Raw genomic sequence first — 26,628 nt, 5'->3', positions numbered from 1 at the left:
TCTATATAGTATAACAAAAATTTAATTCTTTAATTAATATAATACATATTTTATATGTACTATTATCGTTTATAATCTCAATGTTAGAAAGATATAGTATTTTACAATTACCTCATAATATTCTACATATAATATAGTTAAATAAAATATTACAATATGAGTAATTTAAAATTATATATATACATATATATACAAATTGTATAATCCTTAAATATGAAAATGTGATGTTGTAATTTATTACATTAAAAAGTGCAGCATTTGCACATTACTTTTATCGTAATGCTACTATAACATTTGGAGATTTTGTCCGTAAGATAGAAATTCCTCCTTGTAAAGAACATACACCCACAACTCCACATTTTACCAAAAAATCTGCAAACTATAAAACATTTTTATTTCAATGCTGAAAAACTAAATTTTGTATTATAATACTGACCAAGGCATTATTTTGATCATGAGGTCCAATAATTACAACAACGCTATTTTTATTTTCTACAAGTGGTTTTGCATGTGGTCCAAGAGTTTCAATATGAGTTAAGGAAAGTTGTACGCTTGTAAATGGAATATTAATACTGCCTACTACAGCACCTCTTTCAAATCTATATAAAGAAAATGATTACCATATATATAGAAATGATTTAGAATAATTTAATATTTCCTTTACAGGAAAAATACTCACTGTATGTTATTGCGCACATCCACAGTTATTAATCTTTCAGGACTATTGTTTAATAAATCTAAAAAGTCATCAACAGAAATTCTTGGCATTTTTTCAGTACCTGGTTCTGGTTCTAACCAATTTGTATCCTAAAATGTAACATATTTTTAAAAATTTGTATTTAATAAATTATCTTGGAGAATATATAGAGTTTATATTTATACTTTTGGTTGATTAAACTGATGTTTTCTATAAGTAATACTAGGTGGTGTATTTTGGTACATCATCATAGAATCTTTAACACATAATTCAATGTCGATTTCAGGAAGATCAGAAAATAAGAGGATACATTCATTGAAACCTGAAGTTAAAAGAGAATCTCGTAATTGTTTTAATATTGCTAGTCCAACTAAAAGTGGAAATGATGAATCTCCTAATAGAAGTTTATCCCATAAATGAAGTATTTTGTGAAGTGGAAACACATCTAAAATAAGAAAGTTCAAGAATATGTAATAATCAATAATTTCAAAAGAGGAAAATTTATGATGTGAACAATTTTACATAACCCAAACATTAATAATAAATGGCTTACGTGAAAACATTGTTAAAAACCATGGAATTGCAAACAATTCTAATACAAAGTTGATTGATCTAAGATGATTAGCTAATTGTGGATCGTGGAAAGCTATAATTTGTGAAAATTTTCCTAGATATTCTTGTATAATAGCAGAATTATCTTTCAGAAAAAATTTATGAAGATATTTTGGTATAAATGCAGACAAACATTCGAATGCTCTAGCTAAAATAAAAATATTAATAAAGTTTACATATATATATTATATAATTTACTTAATTTATTACCTTCGTTATTAAAATTAAGATATAAAAATGGAGCTGTTAACGAATCTAATCCTTGCCAATAAACATAATGAGGATTATTTCGAACCCATGCTTTGAGCAATCTTTGTAATCTTTCGTGACCAGCACCAGATGACAATAATTCACTATACTGATGACATCTTGGTATGTCTACCTCTATCTAAGATATTGTTAATAAATTAAAACATAAAGGTAAATAATGTAATGTGACTTAATGATGAATTACTTGTCGATCTGTGTGCGTAGGTGTTTCTTTATCAATCATATCATAACGTTTCTGAATATCACCAGTAATACCAAGCAATGCTGCCCATACAGCTCCCCTAACAGGTGGAGGTATATCTTTATGTGCTTCTTCAATTATTGCTTCCCGTGTAATTGGATAAACCTAAATTATCAATATACGTAAGTAAATATTTTAAGTGTTCTATGAAAAGATTCTATTTTTGTAATAATTTATTGGTGACATTTTTTATTAATGAATTCATAGTAAATAATTTCAAACTTCAAAGATATTAAAAATAAAGTAATTACCTGTAACAGTTTATTATATATCAAATATTTAAAATAATATAATCACCTGCAGTAATCTATCATATAAAACAATCCTATAAAATTGATATTCTGTATCTCTTTCTCTTATAATTAAAGGTAACTGGGAAGCAGCATCTATCAAATCCTCTTGCGATTGAACGCGCATTCTATAAAGCATGTATGAGATGATTTATATAATATTGAAGAAAAATGTGAAATTTACACTTATCTTTATTATACCTACTGATTTGTTAACCATGGATAATTAGCTATATATGGAATATGAGACAAACGTTGATGTAGTGTATCAAGAGGAACTTTAACCACACGTAAATCAAGTAATCCTGCTGTGTCTCTTCTGCCAAACATTTGACCTAAAAGTATCACTAAACTAAAAAGAAAATTAAAATAAATTGTGCTCTTTTCCCACAGAACATGATACTTATGAAACTTTTATTACTTTGGAATTGATAAAATAGGTGGTCTTGACCGGATAAATCCCTGTTTCTTTAACTCCACAGTAATATCGCCTCCTGCTAATTGCCATAAATAATATAATTCGTCCATTTTTCTAACAATAACATTCTTATATAAATTTTTTTCTTTTTCTTTTTCATTTTGTAACAAAAATTCTTCAAATATAGGTAACTTCAATAACTCTTCTGGTACCTTGCGCATTAAGGGATGAATTTGTAAGCAACAATCTACAAAATCCTTTACTTTATCAGGTAAATCCTAGAACAATAATAAATACAAAGGAATAACTATACAGTGTAACCCAGGATTTAAGAGTCAAATAAATTATACCTTATAAATATTGTAACAATTAGCTTCTCTTGCAAGACGTTCAAAAACAGAAGTTTCACAGTGTATTAGACTAAGAACTTTCCGCAAACATTGAGATAATTTTACACCTGGCCACATTGACTTTCCCAATAACAATTCTGCAATAATCATACCTAAAGACCAAGAATCTACTTTTGAGCTACTGACACCAGAACTCAGAAATACTTCAGGAGCTGTATACTTTGGATAACTAATAAAAAATTGTATTATGCATTTAAATAAGTATTTCTTATTTCTACTAAATATTTAATTACAATTAAATTTTATTAAACTAAATATTTTATTATAAGACATACCCAATAGGAAAAGATACATTCTTTCCACTATCTGTCATATAATATAAACCAAAATTATATAACTGTACATTTCCACTTTTATTGACTAATATATTTTCAGGATTTAAATGTCTGTGTACTAAGCCTAAATTATTCATATGCTGTAGACCCAATAGGCATTGAAATGCTATTTTCATAATATCATCAATGTTTAAATTTTCTTTTTTATTTAATGTATCTCCATTATATTCTGCAACCACTACTACCCGTTCTACAAAAAATAATTTTAATTAAATAATCATATGAAATGTTTTTAAATTTCTAATTTTTAAGTATAATAAGATTTACCATGTTTACTTCTAATTATATCAAGATATGTAGATAAATTTGGATGGTGAATAGTCTTTAAAAATTGAGATTTTCCATATATGGTTATTGAATTTGGTGTAAGAGGTAAACCATTACTACCACAAACTTCAACTGGATGACTTTGGGCAAAAAATGTCATCCCTCCGAAACATCGTTCTTCGTTTTCTAAAAGTGCTGGACACATCTTCAACTATAAAATAGAAGATATTATTATATCGTACCTTAACAATGTTTAAATAACTAATTTAATTTTAATAATGACAAAAGTTTACATATATACTAAAAAATACATCATTTAATACAAGAAATAATTATAAAATATACGTACTTGATTTATTAATATATATTTTTACTAAATTTTAAACTATAAATCGATATTTACATTATTAACCTCAACGAATACTTATAACCACTATCAATTATAAAAATACGTTTAATTGTCTCTTAGAATTATGTCTTTTCATAGTTTAATTGTTTATCATTTGTAAAGTAAATCAAATTATTGATTTATTTATCAATTTTGTTTACAAGAATAAACAAAACCACCCACTTCATATACATACATATGTATATGTATATATTACTGATATGTATATGTAGCATGAACTACGATTATGTAAATAGATCTGGACACTCCCTAGGGAAAATCGTTCGAAAATTGAATCATGTCTAGTAGTGAAAAATTAACATGGAAGATCAACAAAGTCTGCGTTCTTACAAGATAGAGAGAGATGAGTGGAGTGTCTCTTTCTCTGAGGTATTCATAGCATGTCACGGATTGCAGAACGGAACCTTCTTGCCTTCGATATTAATTTTTCACAACTAGCCACGATTTAATTTTCAGATAGTTTTTGACAGACTTCCACATGTATGAATGTAGAACCTGATAATAGAAATTCTGGTACATAATGTATATAGTCTAACATACATAGACTATTTATATATATCAATGCATACCGAAATAGTTAAATTTAAAGCCGAGTTCACATAAATTGCAAGCACGACATCTGTGACAGTTTCATAAACTATAAGCTAGGATGCTCATAAACGTGGTCCCATCTAGCAAATATATATTGCTTTTACTAGTTCTGCTGTTAATACAGCAGTTTCCTTTCTGATTTTAATCGTGTAGTAGGTAGGACGTTTTCTTTTCAGTGATCTTTTAAGGAGGTACAATGACGTGAGTATCTAATCTTTTTATATTTTATAAATCACAAATTTTTTTTCTTTGATATTGTAAATAATATTTATTGCGATATATCTTTTTAATATAATTACCAATATTTTTTAAAAATAACCTTTATTGAAGCTATATATCGTACCAATTTCTGGACATGATATCTCCACATTGTACTATAATTTTTCAAATGCATCTTTAAAAGTCTTATAAAATGAATTTTAAGCATTTAATAAATATAAATAAATACTTTTTCTATTCTATCTTTTTATTTTATAACAGTTTTATATATCTTATTTAAATTTTAATAATAAATTTCACTTGAGTTCACTATATGTTGGATATAAATAAAAGAAATGGGCACTGCTTATAAAATTGATTGTGAATACCACGTAATAAAAAAATTTTATGTACAAAAATGTTGGTAGCAGTTCATATCTCATTTATAAACAATTTCATTAGAAAGAGAAACATGCTAGTATCAATTAATCAACTGACAAATCTGTCTGTATCTTACTCCTAAGACCCACTTTTTTTATTTGTATTCTGTATATTATAATAGTAGTAATAATTCTTTTAAATTTCAACTTTGATTGTAATAATAATTTTAATCAATAGGTCCAAAGTGTCACGTGATACTCTTTATGAATGTGTGAATGGTGTTATCCAAAATTCACAAGACAAAAAAAGGAAATTCTTAGAAACAGTGGAACTCCAAATTGGCTTGAAGAATTATGATCCTCAAAAGGACAAACGTTTCTCAGGCACCGTCAAGTATGTTTCTACCTGACATTGAGGATTCTTTTCGGTTTTTAATGATTACCATAAAATCTTTATTTTCCTTTTTTCTTCCTTTTCTTTTCATCTTTTTTTTTTTCTTTTTTTTTTTTTTTTTTTATTTTTTAACTAACATCCGAAAAGGTTGCCTCATGCATAGTCAGGAAGCTAGGTTTTACCTAGCGGACCTCTACCCAGGGTCTTAAATAAATTGGGGAGGTTTTTTACCGTTATATTTGTTACAGGATCATGAATTATGATCCTGCTGGTAAGTCAATATTTGACTATGGCAGCTATTCAATCAATTCAATTATTAAAACCAATGTTCAGTGATGTTGAACTACTTTGCATGTATTATCTGAATACTTCGTGTGGTTATCCAATATGTTACTGAGAATATTGACTTTGATAATTGTATTTTCATTTTTGAGTAATTGGAATAATGTTGAATTCCACTTTGAGTGTTATTTTGAGTATTCATTCATAATAACATATATAGAATCAACAGTTTAAAGAATATTAATTACTTACTTATACACATAATTTATCTCTATTAAAGGTTGAAGAACATTCCAAGACCAAAGATGCAAGTTTGTGTTTTGGGAGATCAGCAACATTGTGATGAAGCTAAAGCTAATAATATTCCATATATGGATGCAGAAGCATTGAAAAAATTAAATAAGAACAAAAAGCTTGTGAAGAAACTAGGTAATTTGAAATTTTTTATTTTGTCTATTTAATTCTTTTCTTTGTGCCTTCCAAAAAGCACCATTGCTAGTTTGTAATTTGTAGTAGTGGTCGTCTACTGGAAGAAAATGAAATTCTTCACTTGGTGAGGACGTTGTGTTTTATTCCTTCGCACCTCAATCCGTGTCGAGACATCTTTTCAATCAACTTTTGTATAATTTAATTTAAAAATTAACTTGCACTCGCTTTTTACAGCTAAAAAGTATGATGCCTTCTTAGCTAGTGAATCTTTAATTAAACAAATTCCACGTATTCTTGGTCCTGGTCTGAACAAAGCTGGCAAATTCCCTGGTCTTTTATCTCATCAGGAGTCAATGGTAGGGAAAATTGATGAGGTGAAAGCTACAATTAAATTCCAAATGAAGAAGGTAAATTTTGTTGCATATTCGTTGTTTTAAAAAATATTTTACTTACAAATTCTTGTTAAAATTGTAATTTATAATATTCAAACGTAATTTGAAAAACTTTTTCAGGTATTATGTTTATCAGTGGCTGTAGGTCACGTAGGAATGACTCCAGATGAATTGGTACAAAATGTACATCTTTCAATTAACTTTTTAGTTTCATTGTTGAAAAAACACTGGCAAAATGTACGTTCTCTTCACATTAAATCTTCTATGGGACCACCTCAGAGATTATACTAATTTAATTAGTATAAATACTATCAATGTACAATGAAAAAATAAAGCAGACATAACTCAATGTATGATGTGTTACAATTTGTTATAAAAAATTTTCCTGTTTGATATTTTCCAAACTTATAATTTAAAAATGTATTGATATCATAATTCATGTACTATAATTATCTTATTGAAAACCGTGTAATTGTTGCATTTACTAGAGTGAAGTTCTATATGTTTTAACATAATCTATCGTCGTAATCGTATTATATAATATTTCATAAAAAGAAAAAATTACTTTGTGATGCATTTATAATATTTTGTCGTTATTAAAGCGGTACCGAAAATTTTATAACAGAAGAAATACAAACTCATTTATTATATGTATCGGTGATTATGAAAATGTTGTATTGAGAAAAAAGTCGAGATTTTCATTTGTTTTATGTTGTATCGATTTATATTTTTATATAACTAAGAAATTTTTGCTAAATAGCTGAGAAATGACTAACGATATGAGGAAGTCACTTCCATATTTATTCATGGAAGTTCTGATTTATCTACGTTCATTTTGACAGTGGTGTAGGTCACATGTACCTTGTGTGTGAGTTGTGAGCTTGTGAAAAAAATAACAAGTACATATTTTTGTATTATGTCAGAGAGGCAATGAGAGAGCTCACACCTATTGTTCTAGTTATTCCACAGTACAAATGCTGCGCCATACTGCCAAGTCCTAAAGCCAAGTCCTAGTGTTCCACGTTAGCATATACAAAAACCTATTTAATTTCACCGTAAACGAGATATAGCCCAACAAATGAAGACGACGTATTTGTTAAGACGATGGTAGAGACGAAAGACAACTTTGACGGCGGTGACCTAAGGCCTAAGGCTTACTCTTTTAACGAATAATATAACTAGACACGGACCAATACACCATAGCACACTAGCACATTGATCTTTCTCATTTTCTTTCTTTTTCTTGTGCTATTATATGTCATTACCTTTAATGTTAAGCGTGTAAAATAAAAATTTTTCAAATAAATTTTCAAAGTAAAAGATACAAATTTTGGTTAATAAATTAGTCATGACGTCAAATCTTGTCTGCCATAATTTTCTCTTCTGTTTTTATCGTTTCTGTAAATAAATACACATGCAAAAAAATACATTACGTCAGAAATACTATCAAAGAGGAACTTCCTCTCTGATATTATTCACAACCTATCAACCACTGAAATGACTATTAAAGTGAAATTTAAGATTTATTATAACGTTTATTATTTAATATAAAGCAAATTTAATATTAAATCTAAAAGCCTATTGTGTATAAAATATATTAAAATTGTTACTATTTATCATTTCACTAATCCATTATCGTTTAAACGGTAAGGTTTCCATTTCTTCTCTAAAAAGAATATAATAAATAATTAATTTCTCTTTCTGAGGCAACTTTCTTTCAGTATTGCGTGATTACCGGATAAAACCGTACAATGAAATAGTCTTTTGTAGCATGGAACACTTTTAGTACTTGGCCGTTGGGGGCAGTACTAATCCGGAAACAACCGTAAGCATACGCGTGAGTACTCCCATTTCCTCTCTAACTATGTCGTTAAATAAAGGCTCGGGTATGGGGTATGGTAATGCTTCATATGAAACATCAATGGATTTTGAAGCGGGATTTCATGTTTTAGACTTTTTACCGAAAAAAGAAAGGCCAAAATTATGTTATAATTTACATTTACCTCCATTATATGCAAATGTGGGGCCAAGAGAAAAGTATAAAGACAGTTATTTACTACTTTACATTCCACTAATTTATCAAGAATATTTTAAAGCCCTTAAAATATCTGAAACAAAATTTTGTTATTGAAGCAGGAGATGATTAATAATTAATTCTACAAAATTACAATATACAGAACATAAATAAATCTGTTTGTTTTAGCTTGTTTTCTTAATAAAATTCATTATTTTTTTTATCGTAAAAGATTACATATTTTATAAAACGTTTTATTTCATAATGGAAAAATATTTTGTAATACACTCAAACACAAAAATTTAAATATCTAGAAATAAAATATATATATATGACTTACACCACGTTCATAATCACAGGCACATATGTTAAGGAAACACTCTGTCGCAAGTATACACATCAAATTACATTAACATATGTGTGAAATGGTCAAATGATAAATCGCTTGAGAAATAAATAGTAATTCTATTTGTTTTTCTAACAATACAAATATAAAATTATACAATAATTGTAGCAATGTTAAAAAATATTTATTTTTATTACTTAAGCAGATTTTTATCAAATTATTAATTACATATATATAGTTAACATACCTTTTTATATTTATTTTATTAACTTGTCTCAAACATATTTTTCATGAATATTCTAATATGATATTTTTTATATTAAAAAATTAAAAGTTATAAATCAAAGATATACCAAAAAGTAAACAGAATAAAAGTGTCTTAAATTTTCCCTCGTTTGCGCTTATATATACATACATATTGCGCTTATATAGTAAAATGAAGATTTCTTATTCGTCGAATTTTCGTTTATCTTATATCAGCTTATATATTTTGTTTTCATTTGAAAGTCTTACTCAAATAATCAGTAATAAATAATTTATTAATTATTGCTTAATTAATAAATTTAAGTTGTTCGTCTCGTTTAAGTTGTACAAATATATTTTATAAATATACTATTCAAATACAAGCGTAAATATAACTTTTTATGAGTTAAAAGGTTCAAATAATCAGAACACGTTATTTTTAACAACCTTTGAGGAGGTTATAATATATTTTTTAAAAATGTATATACATATGCTTCTCTATTTCGCTTCATAAGTAAATTGCAGCTTCAATGAAGTTGTAGATTTATCCGAGAGCTTAATGCTGCTTTATTTTTTTTACGATTAAATGTAAATTTAATATAGCAAATTTCGATCATAGTGCTTAACATTCGATTCACATGTATTTTACTAGAATGCGCAAAAACATTAATGAAAACGGGGGTCTTATCTAGAAAACTGACATTTAATGAATAACATTGAGAGATTCAAATCACGGCAAAGTCTAATCTTTTGGGCAAGTACATTTTATGTTTAATTTAATGCTTAACATACACAATTGCATTAAGAATTACGTACACATATATAATGGCATATAATGTAGTTTAAATATTATAAATTATTTATTAATTATGATTTCCAATTATTAACAATGCGTATTAATATATGCGTTATTACACACACACACACACACGCACGCACGCACGCACGCACGCACGCACACACACACGCACACACACACGCACACAAAATTATAGATATATAATTAAAATTATATAATTTTAATAATTATAAAGCTTTTCGATAACAGCCATTTGTGTAATAATTGTGTTCAGTGATTTTATAAACTTATTATAATAAATATAATTCATGTAAGACTCCAAAGAAATGAATTTTTATAAAAGCTATATGTAAAATATAATAAAAAATTGTTAAAATTCGTAAAAAGATCAAGATAAATATTACCCTCATGTTTGATTAATAAAGTAGTACAGAGTACGCTTTTAAGAGTTTAAAATAGACTTGAGATTCTTATCAGCAATATCAATGACTATAGGAGGGATAAACGAAAACCTGTTGGTAAGTGATCAGAAGTCAGAATGATTATCAAGAAAATAACTAACACATCGAGTTTTCAAAATAGTTCTTCGTACCTTTGTTAATAGATCTCATTGATTCGAGTGTATAAATTTTTAATAATTTTATTGAAGACAACGAATTAATTCTTATGTGCAGAGTTTAATCCTGGATAAAGCGACTTTTTCTTGAATAAGTGGATAAAACATAACAATTGTTTTGTATACGAAAAAGGTTTCAATTCGTAATGAAAAATATAGAATATATGTTTGTAATTTATCAATGAAGAACAATTTTTTGTGAGATTAGGTAAAGAATCGTGAGCATTTGACTTTTCATATTACGATGATCTGTGAAAAAACATTGCTGATGGAATCGTGATTGATATGAGCTATAACATATCAATCAATTATTGTGAAATTCTACTTGCCACTTTAAACGCCTATTGTACATATACCATTTTATTTTTAATATCTGACTTTTTACAATGCATTTATAAAAAGAATAATAATAGTAATCAAAATAAATTCACATAACGTGTTAAATGAAGTGAAATGCACAATTATAAATGCACAAAACGTATAAAAATTACAATTTCAATTGTTAAGTCTTTGGTATAAAATTATTTTCTGGTTTTAAATTATGAGACTAAGTATATAATACTTTGAAATATATATATAATTAACATTTCAATTAATTTAGATAGCCTAAAAAATATCACTTTAAATAGAAAAAGAATTATATTGGCAGAAGCCAATGTAACCTATCTAAATAATGTGTTAAAAAGATGCATTGGTCAAAATTAAATCGATTATTTATCAAATTTCTTTATTTCTAATATTAACATTTTTCATCGTTCCTTCGAAATCATGGTTAATGAAACGTTTCCATTTCTAATTAATATACGATTTATTTGTGATAACAATGATATTTTTCGTTTGTGAATTGATTCAAGGTATATTTTAAGTTTATCAAAAAGAATCACAAATATTGATTCCGTTTTTAGTTGTGATATGAAATAAACCTTTCGAAAGTCTAGATTACATCGTTTCAAGTACGTAATGTTAACTATACGACGTATAAAGTATACAATAAAATTATCACCAGAACCTGATACTTTACCTAGCGCAGTTAATTAAGTAATTAAGATAAAAAAATATCAAACTGTTATCTCAGATTTTTACGATTTTAATAATGAAACTGTGTTTCAATTTGCAATCTTATAGGTAACATGGTACGAAAAAAACGATTGAAAGTGTTGATTTACGCACTACAGATCATCTATGTGCTCAGTGAAAATAATTTAATCGATCATCGACATATCGGACAAAATAAAACAGTGAACGCTTCGATGAAAATTTTATCGTTTGATCTCAATGCTGAATATGTAGTATCTTCAGAACTAAATAATTCTATGAGCATAAAAAAGTTTCTAGACGAAGTTACGGAATTCAAACAAAATGAGCTCCTGCCGAATGATTACCTGAAAAGCAACGATACTAATATATCGATTCTCGATACAACGAACAATGACTTCGTTCAAAAATTTGAGCATATTTCTATTTCATCTAACGAATTGAAAGATAACCAAATTTTATCGGAAGATATATTAGTGACATGTAACGAAGAAGGTATAATTATTTAGATAAAGGTCAGTATAAATGAATGATTTCACTATTTACGTTTGCTTTGTTTATAGATCGAAAAAATGTACAGAACCTAACGATTGATCTAGTTGCTACAGAATGGATATTTCTCTCTTGGGAACCTCCTTGTGATAATATAACAAGTGAATTGTTTTATACTATCGATATATGCTTGGACTTAAATCAACTATGTTTTTCAAGAAATAGAACCATAGTAAAAGATGTACAATATAATGCCACTGATCTAGAACCATGCAACAATTATACATTTATTGTAAAAGCCATTGACAAAGATTTAAACTCCACTGGAGTTATTGTAACAGGAGCGACGAGTTCTAATAGTAAAATTATAATATTAATACAAATTTAATATCCAATATAATTATTTAAATTTACTCTGGTTTAATTATTTTGCAGAAATTGCTTTTAAAAGTATAATATACAATTTATATACTATTCATTCTTTTTAGTTACTGAAATTGGAGATATTCAAAAATTAGTTGCACATACTGCTATTAGTACAATCAAATTAAGCTGGAAATCGCCAGGAGATTACCCAACATGTGTAAATCATTATTTAATTGAGCAATGCCTTAAAAATATTTGTAATAATGCCTCAATTACAACTGAGGAATATATTTCATCAAAGTTAGAACCATGTGAGGAATATTTCTTTATAATTAGAGCAGTTTCAATAAACAACAAACAATCTAATGGTGTTGATATTACATTAAAAACAAATTCTCCAAGTATGTTAGTCAGTGATCATATTAGTTTTTACACATAGTTACTAATTAATAATTTTTTGAATAATGATAATTATTTTTATAAGAATCAAGTAGACCTCAAAACCCAACTGTGGAAGCTAATGCATTTTCTTTAGTTATTCATTGGGAACCACCAGAAATTGGAGCTAAATGTATTAAATATTACCGTGTTACTATTGATCCACAGCCAAAAACAGAACAAGTAATTGGAATAAATGTAACAATAAGTGATTTGTATGCATGTACTCCATATTGCATTTATATTAATGCAGTAGATGAAGACAATAACGATGGGGAAATGATCACTATTGATACAAGAACAGCATCAACAGGTAAAAAGAAATTATGAATATTATATATGTATATTTTATAAAATATTTATGTTTAAGAATAAATGAAAATTTTATTTAGTATCGAAATCACCAATATTAAATATGAAAGAACCAATTGTTACAACGCATGACATAATGCTTTCATGGAAGATTGAGAAAGGCAACAGTAATTGTACTTTAACATCTTTAAAAGCTATGTGTAATGCTACAATGACAAACGGTCATGGTTATGAAGTTAAGAATGGGGAAGCTGAAGTACATATAGATTCTCATATTCAAGATGAATATTTTACAAATTCAATAATAAAGAATGTCAGTCCATTTACTACATATATATGTTGGGCATATGTTCTTAATGAAGCAGGAAATAGTGAATTAAGTAAATTAATAAGTGTAACAACATCAGAAGATAGTAAGTAAGCAGAAGTGCATAAAAATTATGTTAAACATATAGTTTTTAACCTACATTAAAAATACAAGAAATAACAAAAGTCATAAGTAATATTAATGGTAATGTATGATATTCTTTAATATTTCAGTACCATCTGCACCTTTTCTCAATGTTACAAATATAACATATTCACAATTTATATTTGTTTGGGAACCACCATCATATTTAGCAGGGAATTTACATGAATTTGAACTTGTATTTGAAGGAGAAATATGTTTCTATATGCCTGATTGGTGCAAACCAGTAACCTTAAAAACCATTAAACATTTTAATGGATCTACGTTCATTTTTGAATATTTAAATGCAACAGCATTTACGTATTATACAGCAAAAATCAAAGCAAGAACCTCTGCAGGCTGGGGAAGTTATAACAATGATTTAGTGTTATTTAAAACACCAGCTGGAGGTAATTTCTTATTACATGAAATTATAGATATTTATAATTTCAATATCACTAAACTATTATATTATCATAGTTATTATATATTAGTTCCAGGGATGGTATCCAACTTTTCATATTCAATTGTAAACAATGAAAATAACAAAAATGTTTTGAATACCATTTTGACATGGGGCATTCCATGTTCTTTAAATGGAATATTGGAATATTTTAATGTATTTGTAGATGGGATTAGAACTAATTATGAACCACATTCTTTTACATTACAACTTTTATCAAGTGATGTTAAAAATGATACAGTCATAACAAATTTAAACGAGTTAAAAGCAGAATATAATTATATTATTAAAGTGGTAACAAAGGTTCAGGGAGTCCAAGATTTTGGAATACCAGCATTTAAAAATATTTCATACCCTGCTGGCAGTATGTATCTAACTCTAAATAATATAAACTAGCAACTTTCATAAAATATTTATCTTCAAGTATTAAAATGTCGTTAATAAGTTACTACACATTATTTATATTTTAGTTCCACCTCAACCTGATGAAGATTATATAAAATCTATCACTATAGATCCAGCTAGTGCACGAAGAACTACAACAACAGTTACACTTTTACTTCCCTTATTCCCTAATACAAATGGTGATATTATTTATTATTCTATTATAGTATCAAGAATGAACTATAATATTCCATCAAGTATTAGATTTAATATAACGAATAATACGAATCATATATTATGGCCAAATATATCTTCTTGGAAAGAAGCTATGCAACAAGACTTTACAATACCTTATCAAGCTACTAGACTATGTTGGAATCCTTATCGTAGGTGATATATTTTTCAGTTTGTATTCAAATTTAATTAAAAATATTTGAATTATTATCGTATTTTTGCAGCTAATTCTGTTGCTGATTATGGCGACATGGAAGCAGTCAAGTATACACTTGGCGAAAATACAAATTGTAAAGAAATTTCATCTAATACCAATAAAAGAATTTATTGTAATGGTCCTCTTAAACCAAATACATGGTATCATGTTAGAATGCGGGCATTTACTCATGGTGGATATTCTGATTCTACAACATTTTTAATAAAAACCAGTAAAGTGTTTATTGATTCTTAAAGTTATTTGTATTTTTCTTCGTTTAGTCGCTTCGATATTGGTATTGCAAAAATCATACATAATTAAATTTTATTGTATTCATCACATATTTTAAATTATATTAGATGCTGAAATAGATATCGTACTTGTTAGTGGAGTTGTTTTTGGTATTTTATTCTTGGGAATTTTATCAACAATAATGTTATTATTTCGAAAATGTTCAATTCGTGCGTAAGTAAATTTTATTTTTTATTTAGTTGAACATTGTAACAGTAAAAATAATATTCATCAAAATATAAAAATTTAAACATTTAAATATTGTAACAAAGTATATATTGTGACCAAAAATTTACATAATTAATAATTTAATGATAATTTATACATGTTTTTTAGAATATTACGACGATTTCTACATTCTGACATGTCTGGATCACCAGTTCCTACACCTTTTTCAAAAAAGAAATTTATAGCTCATTGTCAACAATTTATTGATAATCCTGGAAAATTAAGCAATGAATTTCAGTTACTTCAAACTCTTAGTATTGATTTACAGATGCCAACCAATACTGCTTGTTTACAAGCCAATAAGAAGAAAAACAGATATTCTGATATTTTACCATGTAAAAATATTGATTTACATGTTATAAAGATGTGAATTATATATAAAATGAAAAAAAATGCTTTATTAAATTTATATTTTCAGATGATTTTTCAAGAGTTAAGCTGGAAGTAATTGAAAATGATCCTAATACTGACTACATCAATGCATCTTTTATTAAGGTGAGTAATCATACAATTATTTGTTTACACTAAATATGAATTATATTATGTATTAAATATGAATTAAATAGGTATACACTATTTTCAGGGCTATAGTGGCGAAAATGAATATATAGCTTGTCAAGGACCAAAAGAAGAAACAACATTTGATTTTTGGAGAATGATAGAGCAATATGACATCAATGTGATAGTTATGTTGACTGAGTTGGTTGAGAAAGACAAAGTAAGATTTTCGCACTAAATATATTTAAATCTCGTTTAACGCATGAATATTAAAAATTGATACTTTTGTAGGAAAAATGTCATCAATATTTTCCAACAATTAGAGAAACTTTTAAGTATGAAAATTTGACCATAAAATGTATAAGTGAATTAGATTATAGATCTTATACACAAAGAACACTAGTATTACAAAGGGTATAAGATTTAAACTTAAGTTACAAGATTTAATAAAATACGTTTGTACTTATATATATTAATTTAATTCTCCTATTTATAAATAATAAATATAGGAAAACAAAAAAAGAAATATAACACATTTGCATTTCAAAGAATGGCCAGATCATGATGTCCCAGAGGATTTTGAACCAATAATCCATTTTTGCCAGATTGTACATCGTAATGTTACTGCTAATAAAGAATATATTGTGATTCATTGCAGGTAAAAATATATCAGTTTAGCATAATAGTTAATAATATTATATATTTTGATGTTTTAATATTATTCAGTACTGTTACTACTTTACATTTTGAATTTATTTAATATTATTACTATTTCATTATTTTATATAAATTTGTTATATATATATATATATATATATAATACATACTTTTACAGTGCAGGAATTGGTAGAACTGGCACTTTAATAGCAATAGATATAATTTTACAACATCTTCGAGATAATAAAAAATTGGATGTGTTTGGAACAGTATATAGATTACGACGTGATAGAATAAATATGGTGCAAAAAGAAGTAGGAAAATCTAAGATCTTTTATGTTAATATTAATATAAATTATGTACTCATAAATTGTATATCTACAGAATAATTGTATATCTACCGAACAACACTCAAAAATAGGCGTGATTCCTTGTGGAAAAATAAGGAAAAATATAGAATAAAATTTTTTAATTCTCAATTTAATTTTCGAGAAAATTGAGTTTGAAAATTCGTCAAGTATATTTGAATATGACTAATTCTGGGCTGAACAGGATTAAATAATCGATAGGAAATCATTCCACGTGCGAAAATAAATAAAAAATGCAGAACATTTTTTTACGGGTCATTTGTTTCCGAAAAAAATAAATTTGAAAATTTATCATACGCGTGTAGTAGGTCAATTTTTAACTAAATGTGTTCAAACTTTACATTATTTTGTCCTGTCCAATTCGAAATTTATCATATTGAAGCATATAAATTTCATAAATTTTCAACCTCAATTTTCTCGAAAATTAAATCGAGAATTAAAAAATTTTATTCTATATTTTTCCTTATTTTTCCACAAGGAATCACGCCTATTTTTGCGTGTTATTCGGTTGGATGCTGTATATCTAATACTATTAATATTTATTATATTTGTAGAGTCAGTATGCTTACATATACAATTGTACAAAGCAAGTATTAAAAAATCCCTATTGTTTAAAGAATTGTAAGTTTGTTATGCTTACTACAAACAAGATTATTTACTATTATTTTTCATTTTAAATATTGAAATTTTTATGTCTTTAGATAAACCACCACCTATGAATCCAATGTACGAAAATACTTCCAGGAAAATAAGAATAGTACCAAGTTCAAATATAAATCTACACTAGTCGCAATTTTGAGGTAAGCATGTAACAAATAATTTTAAATATTTATTTATGTTTTGCACAATATTGAAATTTATATATATAAAAAAGTGATAGAAATATATATTTTTTCTAACATAAAATGAAGATGTATTGTATTATTGTATTATTGTATTATTTAATATAGAAGATCAATGTAATAAATAATGTATGTATGTATAAGTACAACTGTAATGAAACATGATATTTTGTATTTTGTTTATAATAATATGTAAATCAAATCATATTCTTGTAATACATAAATTTAATTCTTTTTTATTTCTATAGAATGCATATGATAATATATTTTTAAAGCAGACAGAACATTTTAAGGAAACTATAATAATAATATTTCAATATAAGGTTGTAATTGTTTACTTTTAACTGGGTATATGATTTAAAGATTACAATAGATTTAATTAATATAAATGTCTAATCTTTTAATAGTTATTGAAGGTATAAGCTACCTACCTACCATTGCTTGACAAGAGTCCTACATGAGAAGTCCTACATCTTCCTTTGAGTGTAAACATTTCTATTTTATTTAAATGTATATGCATATCAAAAATGAATAATATACACAAAACCAATAAAAATATGTTTTCAGGTTTTAATTATCTAGTCTTTCTTCACTAAGCTATGATTTATTGACTTCTCCTTGTATAGAAAATAAATTAACCAATTTATACAAACCTATAATTGCTATTTATAGATAAATGTAAAATAATAAATATACAAATATACTTAATATTTTTACAATAATTTGCATAAGTACATATATGCTATATATAACTTTATATTTATTTGTAATTACGCCATATTCTTATTTATTGATGTAAGTTCATCATACTTATATTTTCTCTCTGATTCATACATTAATATAAAATATTTTCGTCAATAAAGATAATTAATAACGATATTTTGTAGAATAATCTTTTGGTGAAACAACTAAACCTCTACCTTTTCTGGCACCTCTGTAGACTGTCTCAATGATATCAATCATTTCTTGTTTGTCCTCTAATGTCCAGTTTATTTTATTATTATTTCCAGTTCCCAAATCAATCATTATATGTTTATTTCGAAAGAAAAACATAACTGTACAAGGATCATACAATTCATACCTGTAAAAAATCATATTTATATTTCTCTGAAAATGTATATTTTTAATAGTATAAGATAATAAAAGAACATTATCCAGTTTACTGACTAAAATAATACTATCAATAATGATTTAAACAATATTTTATCAAAATATAAAATAATATCTTAAGATTTTTAATTGCATATTAAACCTTACATTTTATTAAAATCAGGTACTTGAGTAATATCAACTAGATAAATGACAGCAAAATTTTTTACTTTTTCAGCAATATTATAAAGAACTTCATCCATTTTCATACACATTGGATCCCAGTCATGGCCAAATCTAATAACCTAAAAAATTTTGTTTTTATAATTTCATATATAGATAGTCACTATAGATAGTAAAATTATAAGGTGAAATTTCACCCATGATAGCTATTAAAAGTTAATGAAAATCAATTAGAAACTTACAACTACTCTGTCTTCTTCAGATAATATTGCCTGATCCACTTGCCATCCATTGTGGAGATGTGACAACATATAAGACATTGTTTTCTGTTTATCAAATACAGATCCAAGAAAAGTGAACAAATTTAATGTAACCTATATTTTTATATTCAAGTTTAGAACACTTTTTATTGGTATATATCAGAAACTAAAAAGTGTAGAATAACAATATATTCTACAAAATCATGCAATAATTATACACTATTTACATGGGTTTTATTATATGATTGAGATTATAGAATAAAAGTTTCTTTTAACTTTTCACAATACGATCAACACCACCGCTATAATACGTTTATTTGCGAAAGTCAAAATTTACCACCCATTACCCCATTGCCACCAACATATTAGCAATAATTTAAAAAATTCCTAGTTTCATTTTAATCTCTTCAATTATATCTAGTTATATAGTATATTAATATTACAATATAAGATTTAGATTCTTTTTACAATTTTATTCTATCGTATATCTATTTTTTCATATATGTTAGATAATTACAATATCTATAAATTAACAATACAATTTCAAAGTTTTATTAAGATTTAAATGTTTTAAATCTGACCTATTTCTTCCAATAATGACAAGAAAAATTATTTTAATAGTCGGTGAAATATCATTTTCTATCATCGTTATTAAAAATTTGTAATTTTTATTGATTTAGTAAAATATCTAAATATGTATTAAGATAACTAAACTTGATATATTTTAGATTTAAAAATATCTCGACTTTCTATAAGCACATCATACACATGTTGGCGATAGGCAATAAAGGGGTATAAATGTCAACGTGTACATATCTTATGTGCATACTTACCATTCCTTGTTTTCTCTTTTTTTATTTCAGTAAAAATAAAGAAAAAGGTAAAATGAAAGTATTTATATATTTGAAAAAGAATATTACAGTTAGTATTATGTATTACTGTAGATATAAATCCTATGCACATTTTATTTTTATTGCTAAATATAAAATTTTTACTTACATACTTTACTTAAATATTAATCGTATATCACACAATTATAAGGAATACACTCGTTTAACATAAATCTTTTATACTCTGAATAATTGGTATGTTTTATACTATTTCATATACTATATATTTTTTCTTAAATTACAATATGTATTGGGTATTGTTACATTGATTTATAATTATTGCATTATTTCTTTAAACGTTATACTGAACATGAATTAAAAAATCAGATTTACATTTGACAAATAGTATTAAGCTTTAGATATGTTAATGTTCTGTAAATATATCTATAATTTATTATATATAATCAAAGATTTATGATTAAATTATATATTTAATACACATAAATATACATATGTTCAACAATTTTCTAACAAATTTTCTAAAATGTAAAACATTAATAACATTACATTTATAACTTTAATAAAATATCTTATTTTGTAGATGAAATGATCCATTAGCTTTTATATTATAAAAATTGTTATAAAAAACATTATATGATGGAATCACAACAACGTAAGTCTGTAATTTTAATATAAGAAATTGTAATAAATAAATTTAACATAAAATTAAATTTAGTATGTCTAATGAATTAATTAATGTATTGATTCCTTAATCATTCTATGATATCTTTTTATTAATTTATTTTACAGGAGGTGCTCAGACACTAAAATACATTAGTTTAATTACACTTACATTACAAAATGCCCTGGTTGGGCTTAGTATGCGTTATGCACGTACAAGATCAGGAGATATGTTTCTTTCATCAACTGGTACATTACATTTTTTTATACAGATTAATTATTGTATTTATTATTTTTATTACATTCACATAAGTTATTAATGTATAATAATTAAATATTATTTCAGCCGTAGTTATGGCGGAGGTTGTTAAACTTTTAACATGTCTAATATTAGTTCTTGTTGAAGAAGGAAACTTTCCAAAATTTGTTGATGCCCTAAAGTCAACAATCATAAAACAGCCTGTTGATACTCTAAAAGTATCTGTGCCATCACTTCTATATATTGTACAGAATAATCTTTTATATATATCAGCATCTAATTTAGATGCAGCAACTTATCAGGTATATCCAATACTTAAGTATATATTTGATATTTTTCACCTATTAATACTATTTATTACATGCTTTTTATACATACTATTCCTCAGGTAACATACCAATTAAAAATTTTAACAACAGCATTTTTTGCTGTGGTAATACTACGAAAGTCTTTAAAGAATACTCAATGGGGAGCTCTAATATTATTAGTCATAGGTGTAGTATTAGTACAACTAGCACAAAGTTCAGATACTGCTTTACCATCTGGTATAGAACAGAATCATTTACTTGGATTCTCAGCTGCCTTAAGTGCATGTTTTCTATCAGGGTTTGCAGGGATATACTTCGAAAAAATACTAAAAGATTCAGATATATCAGTATGGATGAGAAATGTTCAATTAAGTTTACTATCATTACCTTTTGGATTAATTACATGTTTTGTAAATGATGGTGAAATGTTAAGAAAACAAGGTTTCTTTTTTGGCTATGATCTATTTATTTGTTATTTAATTGTACTTCAAGCAGGTGGTGGTCTTATTGTTGCAATGGTAGTTAAGTATGCAGATAATATACTTAAAGGTTTTGCCACTTCTTTAGCCATTATAATTTCTTGTATAGCTTCTATATATCTTTTCGATTTTAACTTGAGTTTCCAGTTTTCTTTAGGTGCAATTTTAGTAATATGTTCGATTTTTATGTACAGTCGCCAACCAAAATCGACATTTGTCGATAAACATTCTCGAAGTGATAAAGTTTAATGTAAATTAAACTAAACTTATTTGTAAGATGAAAGTGATATTTCCCAATTCAGCAAATATTTTAACATGTTCATTCAACAACATAATTTAATACATTTCTTCCATATAAAATGGGAATCTCTCTCTCATGTGGTTTACATATTAGTATCTATGTTATATCACATACTTTATCAGTATTCTATTATATCTTTTAACAAGAGGTATAATGGAATTGATCAAATATATAAAATAGATCGAAAAATAGAATCAATCAAATTGATTTTCTGATATTAATCATGATCAATAATATAATTTATTGATAGTTCAGAATATTTTCATAAGAAAATATAATTTACTAATGGACCATATGCTAGAGAGAAATAAGAATATATAAATACATTATTGAATAAATTCTATGTTAAAATTAACTAAGATCAAGTAAGCATATATTTATATCAAATTAAGAAATTACATACATCAATATATAAAAATATACCATCTAAAATATATCTTAGACATTGAGATATATTTTTAGAGTATTATATATAAATAATTTTAATTAGAATGCATATAAAAAAACAATAAGATTGTTTCCTTTTAATTTATATATTTTTATACAATGTTACAATGTTTGATTATAGATATAAGTATACATATGTATCAACAAAACTGAATTCACTATTATTGTACTTAAGTTTTAATAAATATGTCTTATAATGCATACGCAACTTATATATTAAAATATATCTATTTACAATTTTAAAATATAATGTAAATTGTAGATTAAAAATGTAAAGAAGAAGATGAAATAATTTATAATTTTGTAATGCATTTAAACTATAAGGGAAAATACGTGTGGTTACAAAAGAATCAACATATGTACTTCCGTATAGATCTTATCTCTTATCGTTACTAGGGTTATTACATATAACAGTTACAAATAATAGATACTGATTTCAAATAATCAAATTGTAAAATATGAAAACCTAGAATTAAATATATATATAAATATTACTATATTATTAAAATTATAACTCAATGGAATTTTGTTTAAATATTTGAATAATATCGATTTCAGATACAAAGGATCAATAATAAAAGTTACTTACGTAATGCAAGTAGTGTTGGAGAAAATTAAGCGGTAGTGTCATGCAAGTTGGCAAGCGTGTACAGTATTGTTGAATGCTGAATCGCTCCAGTATAAGAAGCAGAATTTTCGATTTCCAGTCGGTATATAAAAGTAACGATAAGAATGAGTGAGCCTCAATCGAAGAAAGTCAAGATGACGAGCTCATTGACACAACTAAAAGAAATCACAACGATTGTCGCCGATACCGGTGATTTTCAAGGTAAGTAATAAAATAAGTTTTAAATAAATGGTTTTGCACCTAATACACATACGGTCAAAGGTGAAGGTGACTAAAAAAAAGTATGGTAGGGGTACACCAATAGTACACTTTTAATTTATCATTTAAACATCTTGTTACTCGGAGAATAAATATTTTTTATATATTTTGATATATATATATATTGTACATTCATTTTATAAATGCATATATGCATAAGCACTATAATAGAATACGCAATACTTCATTAGAAAACTGATATTAGTTTAAAGTTTAGATTACGTTATGAACACAAGAGTAGGGGAAATTACAAAATCTTCCGATCTTACGATTGCTTTTTTTTAATAGTTTCATAATAATGCTATTTATACTTAGCAATATTTTATAAAAATGTAACAAAACTAAAATGTAACTAAATTATTATTCTTTACCATCGTACATTTTAAAATATATAAATATATAAAATATATTTTATATTACAAAGTACATTATGTGACTTTATTCTAATTGTTATATCATTAAGATCAGTGTATTATATCATAATGAATAATTTATAACATATGTTAAAAAACCAAATTAATTGCATACAATTTTAATTATGTATTTAAAATGTAAAATAAATAGTTTTAGTTTGATTCATTCTATTATAAACCTTCACTTTATAAACCATTCTTTTTAATACTATGTAGATAATATTTTGTTGAATTAAATAGAAAAATTTCTATTTATCATGTAACGTAATCTATAAGATATGTATGTATGTATCTATTATCTTTGACCTATAGATATCAGTGATAACTCTTGGAATATATGTAAATAAATAAATATATATAAATGTCTTACACTAAAATATATGTTATTACAAACTAACATAAATTGTTTTTAGCTATGGAGCAATTTAAGCCAATAGATGCAACTACAAATCCTTCTTTGATTCTTGCTGCAGCTAATCAAAAAAAATATGCTCATTTAATAGATAAAGCTATACAATATGGAAAAAAGGCTGGATCGTAAGTATATTATAATATTAAATTAACAAATTGAAAGTATAGTTATTCTAATGAATATTTTAAATAAATATGCTACTTTTACTATTATTTAAATGCCCATTATTTCACAAATTTTTAATATATATTAAATTTGTTGTCTTATTAAAATATTAGTACTAAATTAAGAGATATTTATTTTAACACATTAAAGAAAAGTATATTTTTTAATACTAATTCGTAAAAATTAGTACACTGAATTTTTTATAGTTTTGAATTAATAACTATTATAATTAAAAAATATATAAATGCTCGTTTTAGTAGATAGATTTGTAGATATAGAATCTATAGTACAGTAAAAGTTAATTTAAGACATTATAGGAATTATAAGGGATAAAATGATATACGTGAACAGAATAGTATACATATCAAGAAATATAAAGGAATTAAAGTAAATCTGTATGAAAATGTAGGAAATTCTATGAAGATTAGTATTAGGAATGGGAGAATATTAAAATTTATAAAAAAGAAAAATAAAAGGAAGTGTATGCAGCAAAAGGTATGAAAGAAAAGAAGTATTCACTTGAAATTATAACTGTGGTAATAATTAATATGATAATTTTATGACTTACGTGGCTTCTTAATTAGAGAAATGGGAAACTTAGAAACTAATGTATTTGTTTCAGTACTTTGACAGAACAAGTTGAAGCAGCTTTAGACATTACATGTGTTCTTTTTGGTAAAGAAATCTTAAATACTATACCTGGTAGAGTTTCCACGGAGGTAGATGCTAGGTTGTCTTTTAACAAAGAAGCTAGCATTGAGAAAGCCAAACGGTTAATTGCTTTATATGAAGAACTTGGAGTAAATAAAAATCGTGTGTTAATTAAGCTTGCTTCTACATGGGAAGGTATTCAAGCAGCAAAGTAAGCTGATCTCATTTTTATTATCAATCAGCTGTTTAATAAAAAGATTAAACTCAAAATAGTGAAATTCATTTGTGTATAGAGAACTGGAAGAGAAGTATGGAATCCATTGTAATTTAACGCTTCTATTTTCGTTTGCTCAAGCAGTTGCTTGTGCAGAAGCAGGTGTAACTCTCATATCACCGTTTGTTGGTAGAATTTTAGATTGGTAAGTTCAACATTATTTTTTATAAGTGTTAAAAAGCTGTACAAATGAAGTAATTTGTTAGGTACGTGGCAAATACAGATAAAAAATTTTATGAATCTAAGGAAGATCCAGGTGTTATATCTGTAACTAAAATTTTTAACTACTATAAAAAATTTGGATATAAAACAGTTGTCATGGGTGCCTCATTTAGAAACATTGGTAAATATAAAGATTAATATTTATTAGGGGGTTAAGATTATTTTAAAATTAATTATAGTTACTAAAACTAGAGGTTGTAATGAAAGTTATATTATATGATTTTTTCATTAAGGTGAGATAAAAGAATTAGCTGGTTGCGATTTTCTAACTATAAGTCCCAAGCTATTAGAAGAATTGGAAAAGAAACATGAACCAATTCGCAGAGTACTTACAATAGAAGCAGCAAAGAAATCTGATCTTCAAAAGACCAGTTTGAGTGAAGCTGAATTTAGGTGGCTTCTTAATGAAGATCAAATGGCAACAGATAAATTAAGCGAAGGTATTCGAAAATTCACAGTGGATGTTCGCAAATTGGAGAAGCTATTGCATGAAAAGATACAATTTTAAATATAACCAAAATACTTTTCTGAAACATACTTATGTAACAAATGTTTTATCGTAAATATCGTACACAACGATACTAAAATATAATAATTATTTCGAATGATAAGTTTTCAATATGTAATACATTCCAATCTTTGTATCTCTACAATATGTGAACAATGTACATATGAACATAGAAATTATACTTTTAACATCAAATAAAAGTGGGATATTAAGAAAGTGCATACTTATAAATATTTATTTCAAGAATTTAGTTTATTTATTCCTGATAAAGTATATCAGGACACCAAAATAGTGCACTTGATTAATAGCATGTAATTATTTAATTAGCTAGGAGATTGAAATAATACTATATAGAGAAGATTTCTGAGAATTAAA

At 25.8% G+C, this 26,628-nt stretch overlaps 6 protein-coding genes and 1 long non-coding RNA gene across 17 annotated transcripts; 4 read left to right on the top strand and 3 right to left on the bottom strand.

Moving 5' to 3' along the window:
* Positions 1 to 4: 4 nt before the first annotated feature.
* Positions 5 to 4,421, bottom strand: LOC100651443 (TBC domain-containing protein kinase-like protein). 3 transcript variants are annotated; one of them, XM_020863394.2, is made up of 15 exons: positions 4,280 to 4,421; positions 3,890 to 4,198; positions 3,541 to 3,751; positions 3,214 to 3,463; positions 2,879 to 3,107; positions 2,532 to 2,806; positions 2,316 to 2,462; positions 2,118 to 2,238; positions 1,764 to 1,925; positions 1,520 to 1,697; positions 1,251 to 1,457; positions 883 to 1,142; positions 680 to 807; positions 437 to 599; positions 5 to 379 (listed from the first exon to the last, which is right to left on the bottom strand). In XM_020863394.2, the coding sequence occupies exons 3-15, from the start codon at positions 3,743 to 3,745 to the stop codon at positions 272 to 274; spliced, it is 2,433 nt and encodes an 810-aa protein (XP_020719053.2). In that variant the 5' UTR covers positions 3,746 to 3,751; positions 3,890 to 4,198; positions 4,280 to 4,421; the 3' UTR covers positions 5 to 271. The 3 variants fall into 3 exon arrangements, with proteins under 3 accessions (XP_020719053.2, XP_048262469.1, XP_048262470.1); XM_048406512.1 differs by having other exon boundaries at positions 5 to 372; XM_048406513.1 differs by lacking the exon at positions 1,251 to 1,457 and having other exon boundaries at positions 883 to 1,019.
* Positions 4,332 to 6,964, top strand: LOC100651565 (60S ribosomal protein L10a). Its single transcript, XM_012309622.3, has 5 exons — positions 4,332 to 4,741; positions 5,357 to 5,512; positions 6,075 to 6,223; positions 6,458 to 6,630; positions 6,736 to 6,964. Exons 1-5 carry the CDS (start codon positions 4,737 to 4,739, stop codon positions 6,904 to 6,906), a joined length of 654 nt encoding a protein of 217 aa, XP_012165012.1. The 5' UTR covers positions 4,332 to 4,736; the 3' UTR covers positions 6,907 to 6,964.
* LOC125385246 lies at positions 6,209 to 8,411 on the bottom strand. The gene is made up of 2 exons (XR_007224311.1): positions 8,351 to 8,411; positions 6,209 to 8,281 (listed from the first exon to the last, which is right to left on the bottom strand). It is a non-coding gene; the product is annotated as an uncharacterized LOC125385246 (long non-coding RNA).
* Positions 8,127 to 18,459, top strand: LOC105665858 (receptor-type tyrosine-protein phosphatase S). 7 transcript variants are annotated; one of them, XM_048406506.1, is made up of 20 exons: positions 8,127 to 8,261; positions 8,337 to 8,452; positions 11,759 to 12,163; positions 12,232 to 12,519; positions 12,649 to 12,927; positions 13,011 to 13,277; positions 13,357 to 13,689; positions 13,817 to 14,134; positions 14,219 to 14,551; positions 14,658 to 14,957; positions 15,030 to 15,233; positions 15,361 to 15,466; positions 15,629 to 15,855; positions 15,939 to 16,015; positions 16,104 to 16,238; positions 16,310 to 16,432; positions 16,528 to 16,676; positions 16,854 to 16,989; positions 17,598 to 17,664; positions 17,745 to 18,459. In XM_048406506.1, exons 3-20 carry the CDS (start codon positions 11,764 to 11,766, stop codon positions 17,828 to 17,830), a joined length of 3,828 nt encoding a protein of 1,275 aa, XP_048262463.1. In that variant the 5' UTR covers positions 8,127 to 8,261; positions 8,337 to 8,452; positions 11,759 to 11,763; the 3' UTR covers positions 17,831 to 18,459. The 7 variants fall into 7 exon arrangements, 6 of the variants coding, with proteins under 6 accessions (XP_048262463.1, XP_048262468.1, XP_048262467.1 ...); XM_048406510.1 differs by having other exon boundaries at positions 8,228 to 8,452; positions 13,062 to 13,277; XM_048406508.1 differs by lacking the exons at positions 8,127 to 8,261; positions 8,337 to 8,452 and adding an exon at positions 10,407 to 10,535.
* LOC100651879 (thioredoxin-like protein 4A) lies at positions 18,205 to 19,777 on the bottom strand. Of its 2 annotated transcripts, XM_048406515.1 has the most exons (4): positions 19,645 to 19,777; positions 19,400 to 19,531; positions 19,143 to 19,279; positions 18,205 to 18,966 (listed from the first exon to the last, which is right to left on the bottom strand). In XM_048406515.1, the coding sequence occupies exons 2-4, from the start codon at positions 19,475 to 19,477 to the stop codon at positions 18,753 to 18,755; spliced, it is 429 nt and encodes a 142-aa protein (XP_048262472.1). In that variant the 5' UTR covers positions 19,478 to 19,531; positions 19,645 to 19,777; the 3' UTR covers positions 18,205 to 18,752. The 2 variants fall into 2 exon arrangements, with proteins under 2 accessions (XP_048262472.1, XP_003396220.1); XM_003396172.4 differs by having other exon boundaries at positions 19,400 to 19,724.
* A 108-nt stretch (positions 19,778 to 19,885) lies between these two features.
* Positions 19,886 to 22,923, top strand: LOC100652117 (UDP-galactose translocator). Of its 2 annotated transcripts, XM_020863384.2 has the most exons (6): positions 19,886 to 20,078; positions 20,146 to 20,297; positions 20,849 to 20,920; positions 21,058 to 21,177; positions 21,275 to 21,489; positions 21,576 to 22,923. In XM_020863384.2, exons 3-6 carry the CDS (start codon positions 20,902 to 20,904, stop codon positions 22,221 to 22,223), a joined length of 1,002 nt encoding a protein of 333 aa, XP_020719043.1. In that variant the 5' UTR covers positions 19,886 to 20,078; positions 20,146 to 20,297; positions 20,849 to 20,901; the 3' UTR covers positions 22,224 to 22,923. The 2 variants fall into 2 exon arrangements, with proteins under 2 accessions (XP_020719043.1, XP_020719045.1); XM_020863386.2 differs by lacking the exons at positions 19,886 to 20,078; positions 20,146 to 20,297 and adding an exon at positions 20,330 to 20,502.
* Positions 22,924 to 23,325: 402 nt separating this feature from the next.
* LOC100651996 (transaldolase) lies at positions 23,326 to 26,474 on the top strand. The gene is made up of 6 exons (XM_012309631.3): positions 23,326 to 23,551; positions 24,435 to 24,558; positions 25,221 to 25,460; positions 25,543 to 25,668; positions 25,730 to 25,866; positions 25,979 to 26,474. The coding sequence occupies exons 1-6, from the start codon at positions 23,455 to 23,457 to the stop codon at positions 26,251 to 26,253; spliced, it is 999 nt and encodes a 332-aa protein (XP_012165021.1). The 5' UTR covers positions 23,326 to 23,454; the 3' UTR covers positions 26,254 to 26,474.
* Positions 26,475 to 26,628: the final 154 nt, after the last annotated feature.

Source organism: Bombus terrestris, chromosome 6 (assembly GCF_910591885.1).
Source record: "Bombus terrestris chromosome 6, iyBomTerr1.2, whole genome shotgun sequence".
Classification (NCBI taxonomy): Eukaryota; Metazoa; Arthropoda; class Insecta; order Hymenoptera; family Apidae; genus Bombus; species Bombus terrestris.
The sequence above is the reverse complement of the archived record's forward strand: the minus strand, read 5'-3'. Positions and strand labels throughout refer to the sequence as shown.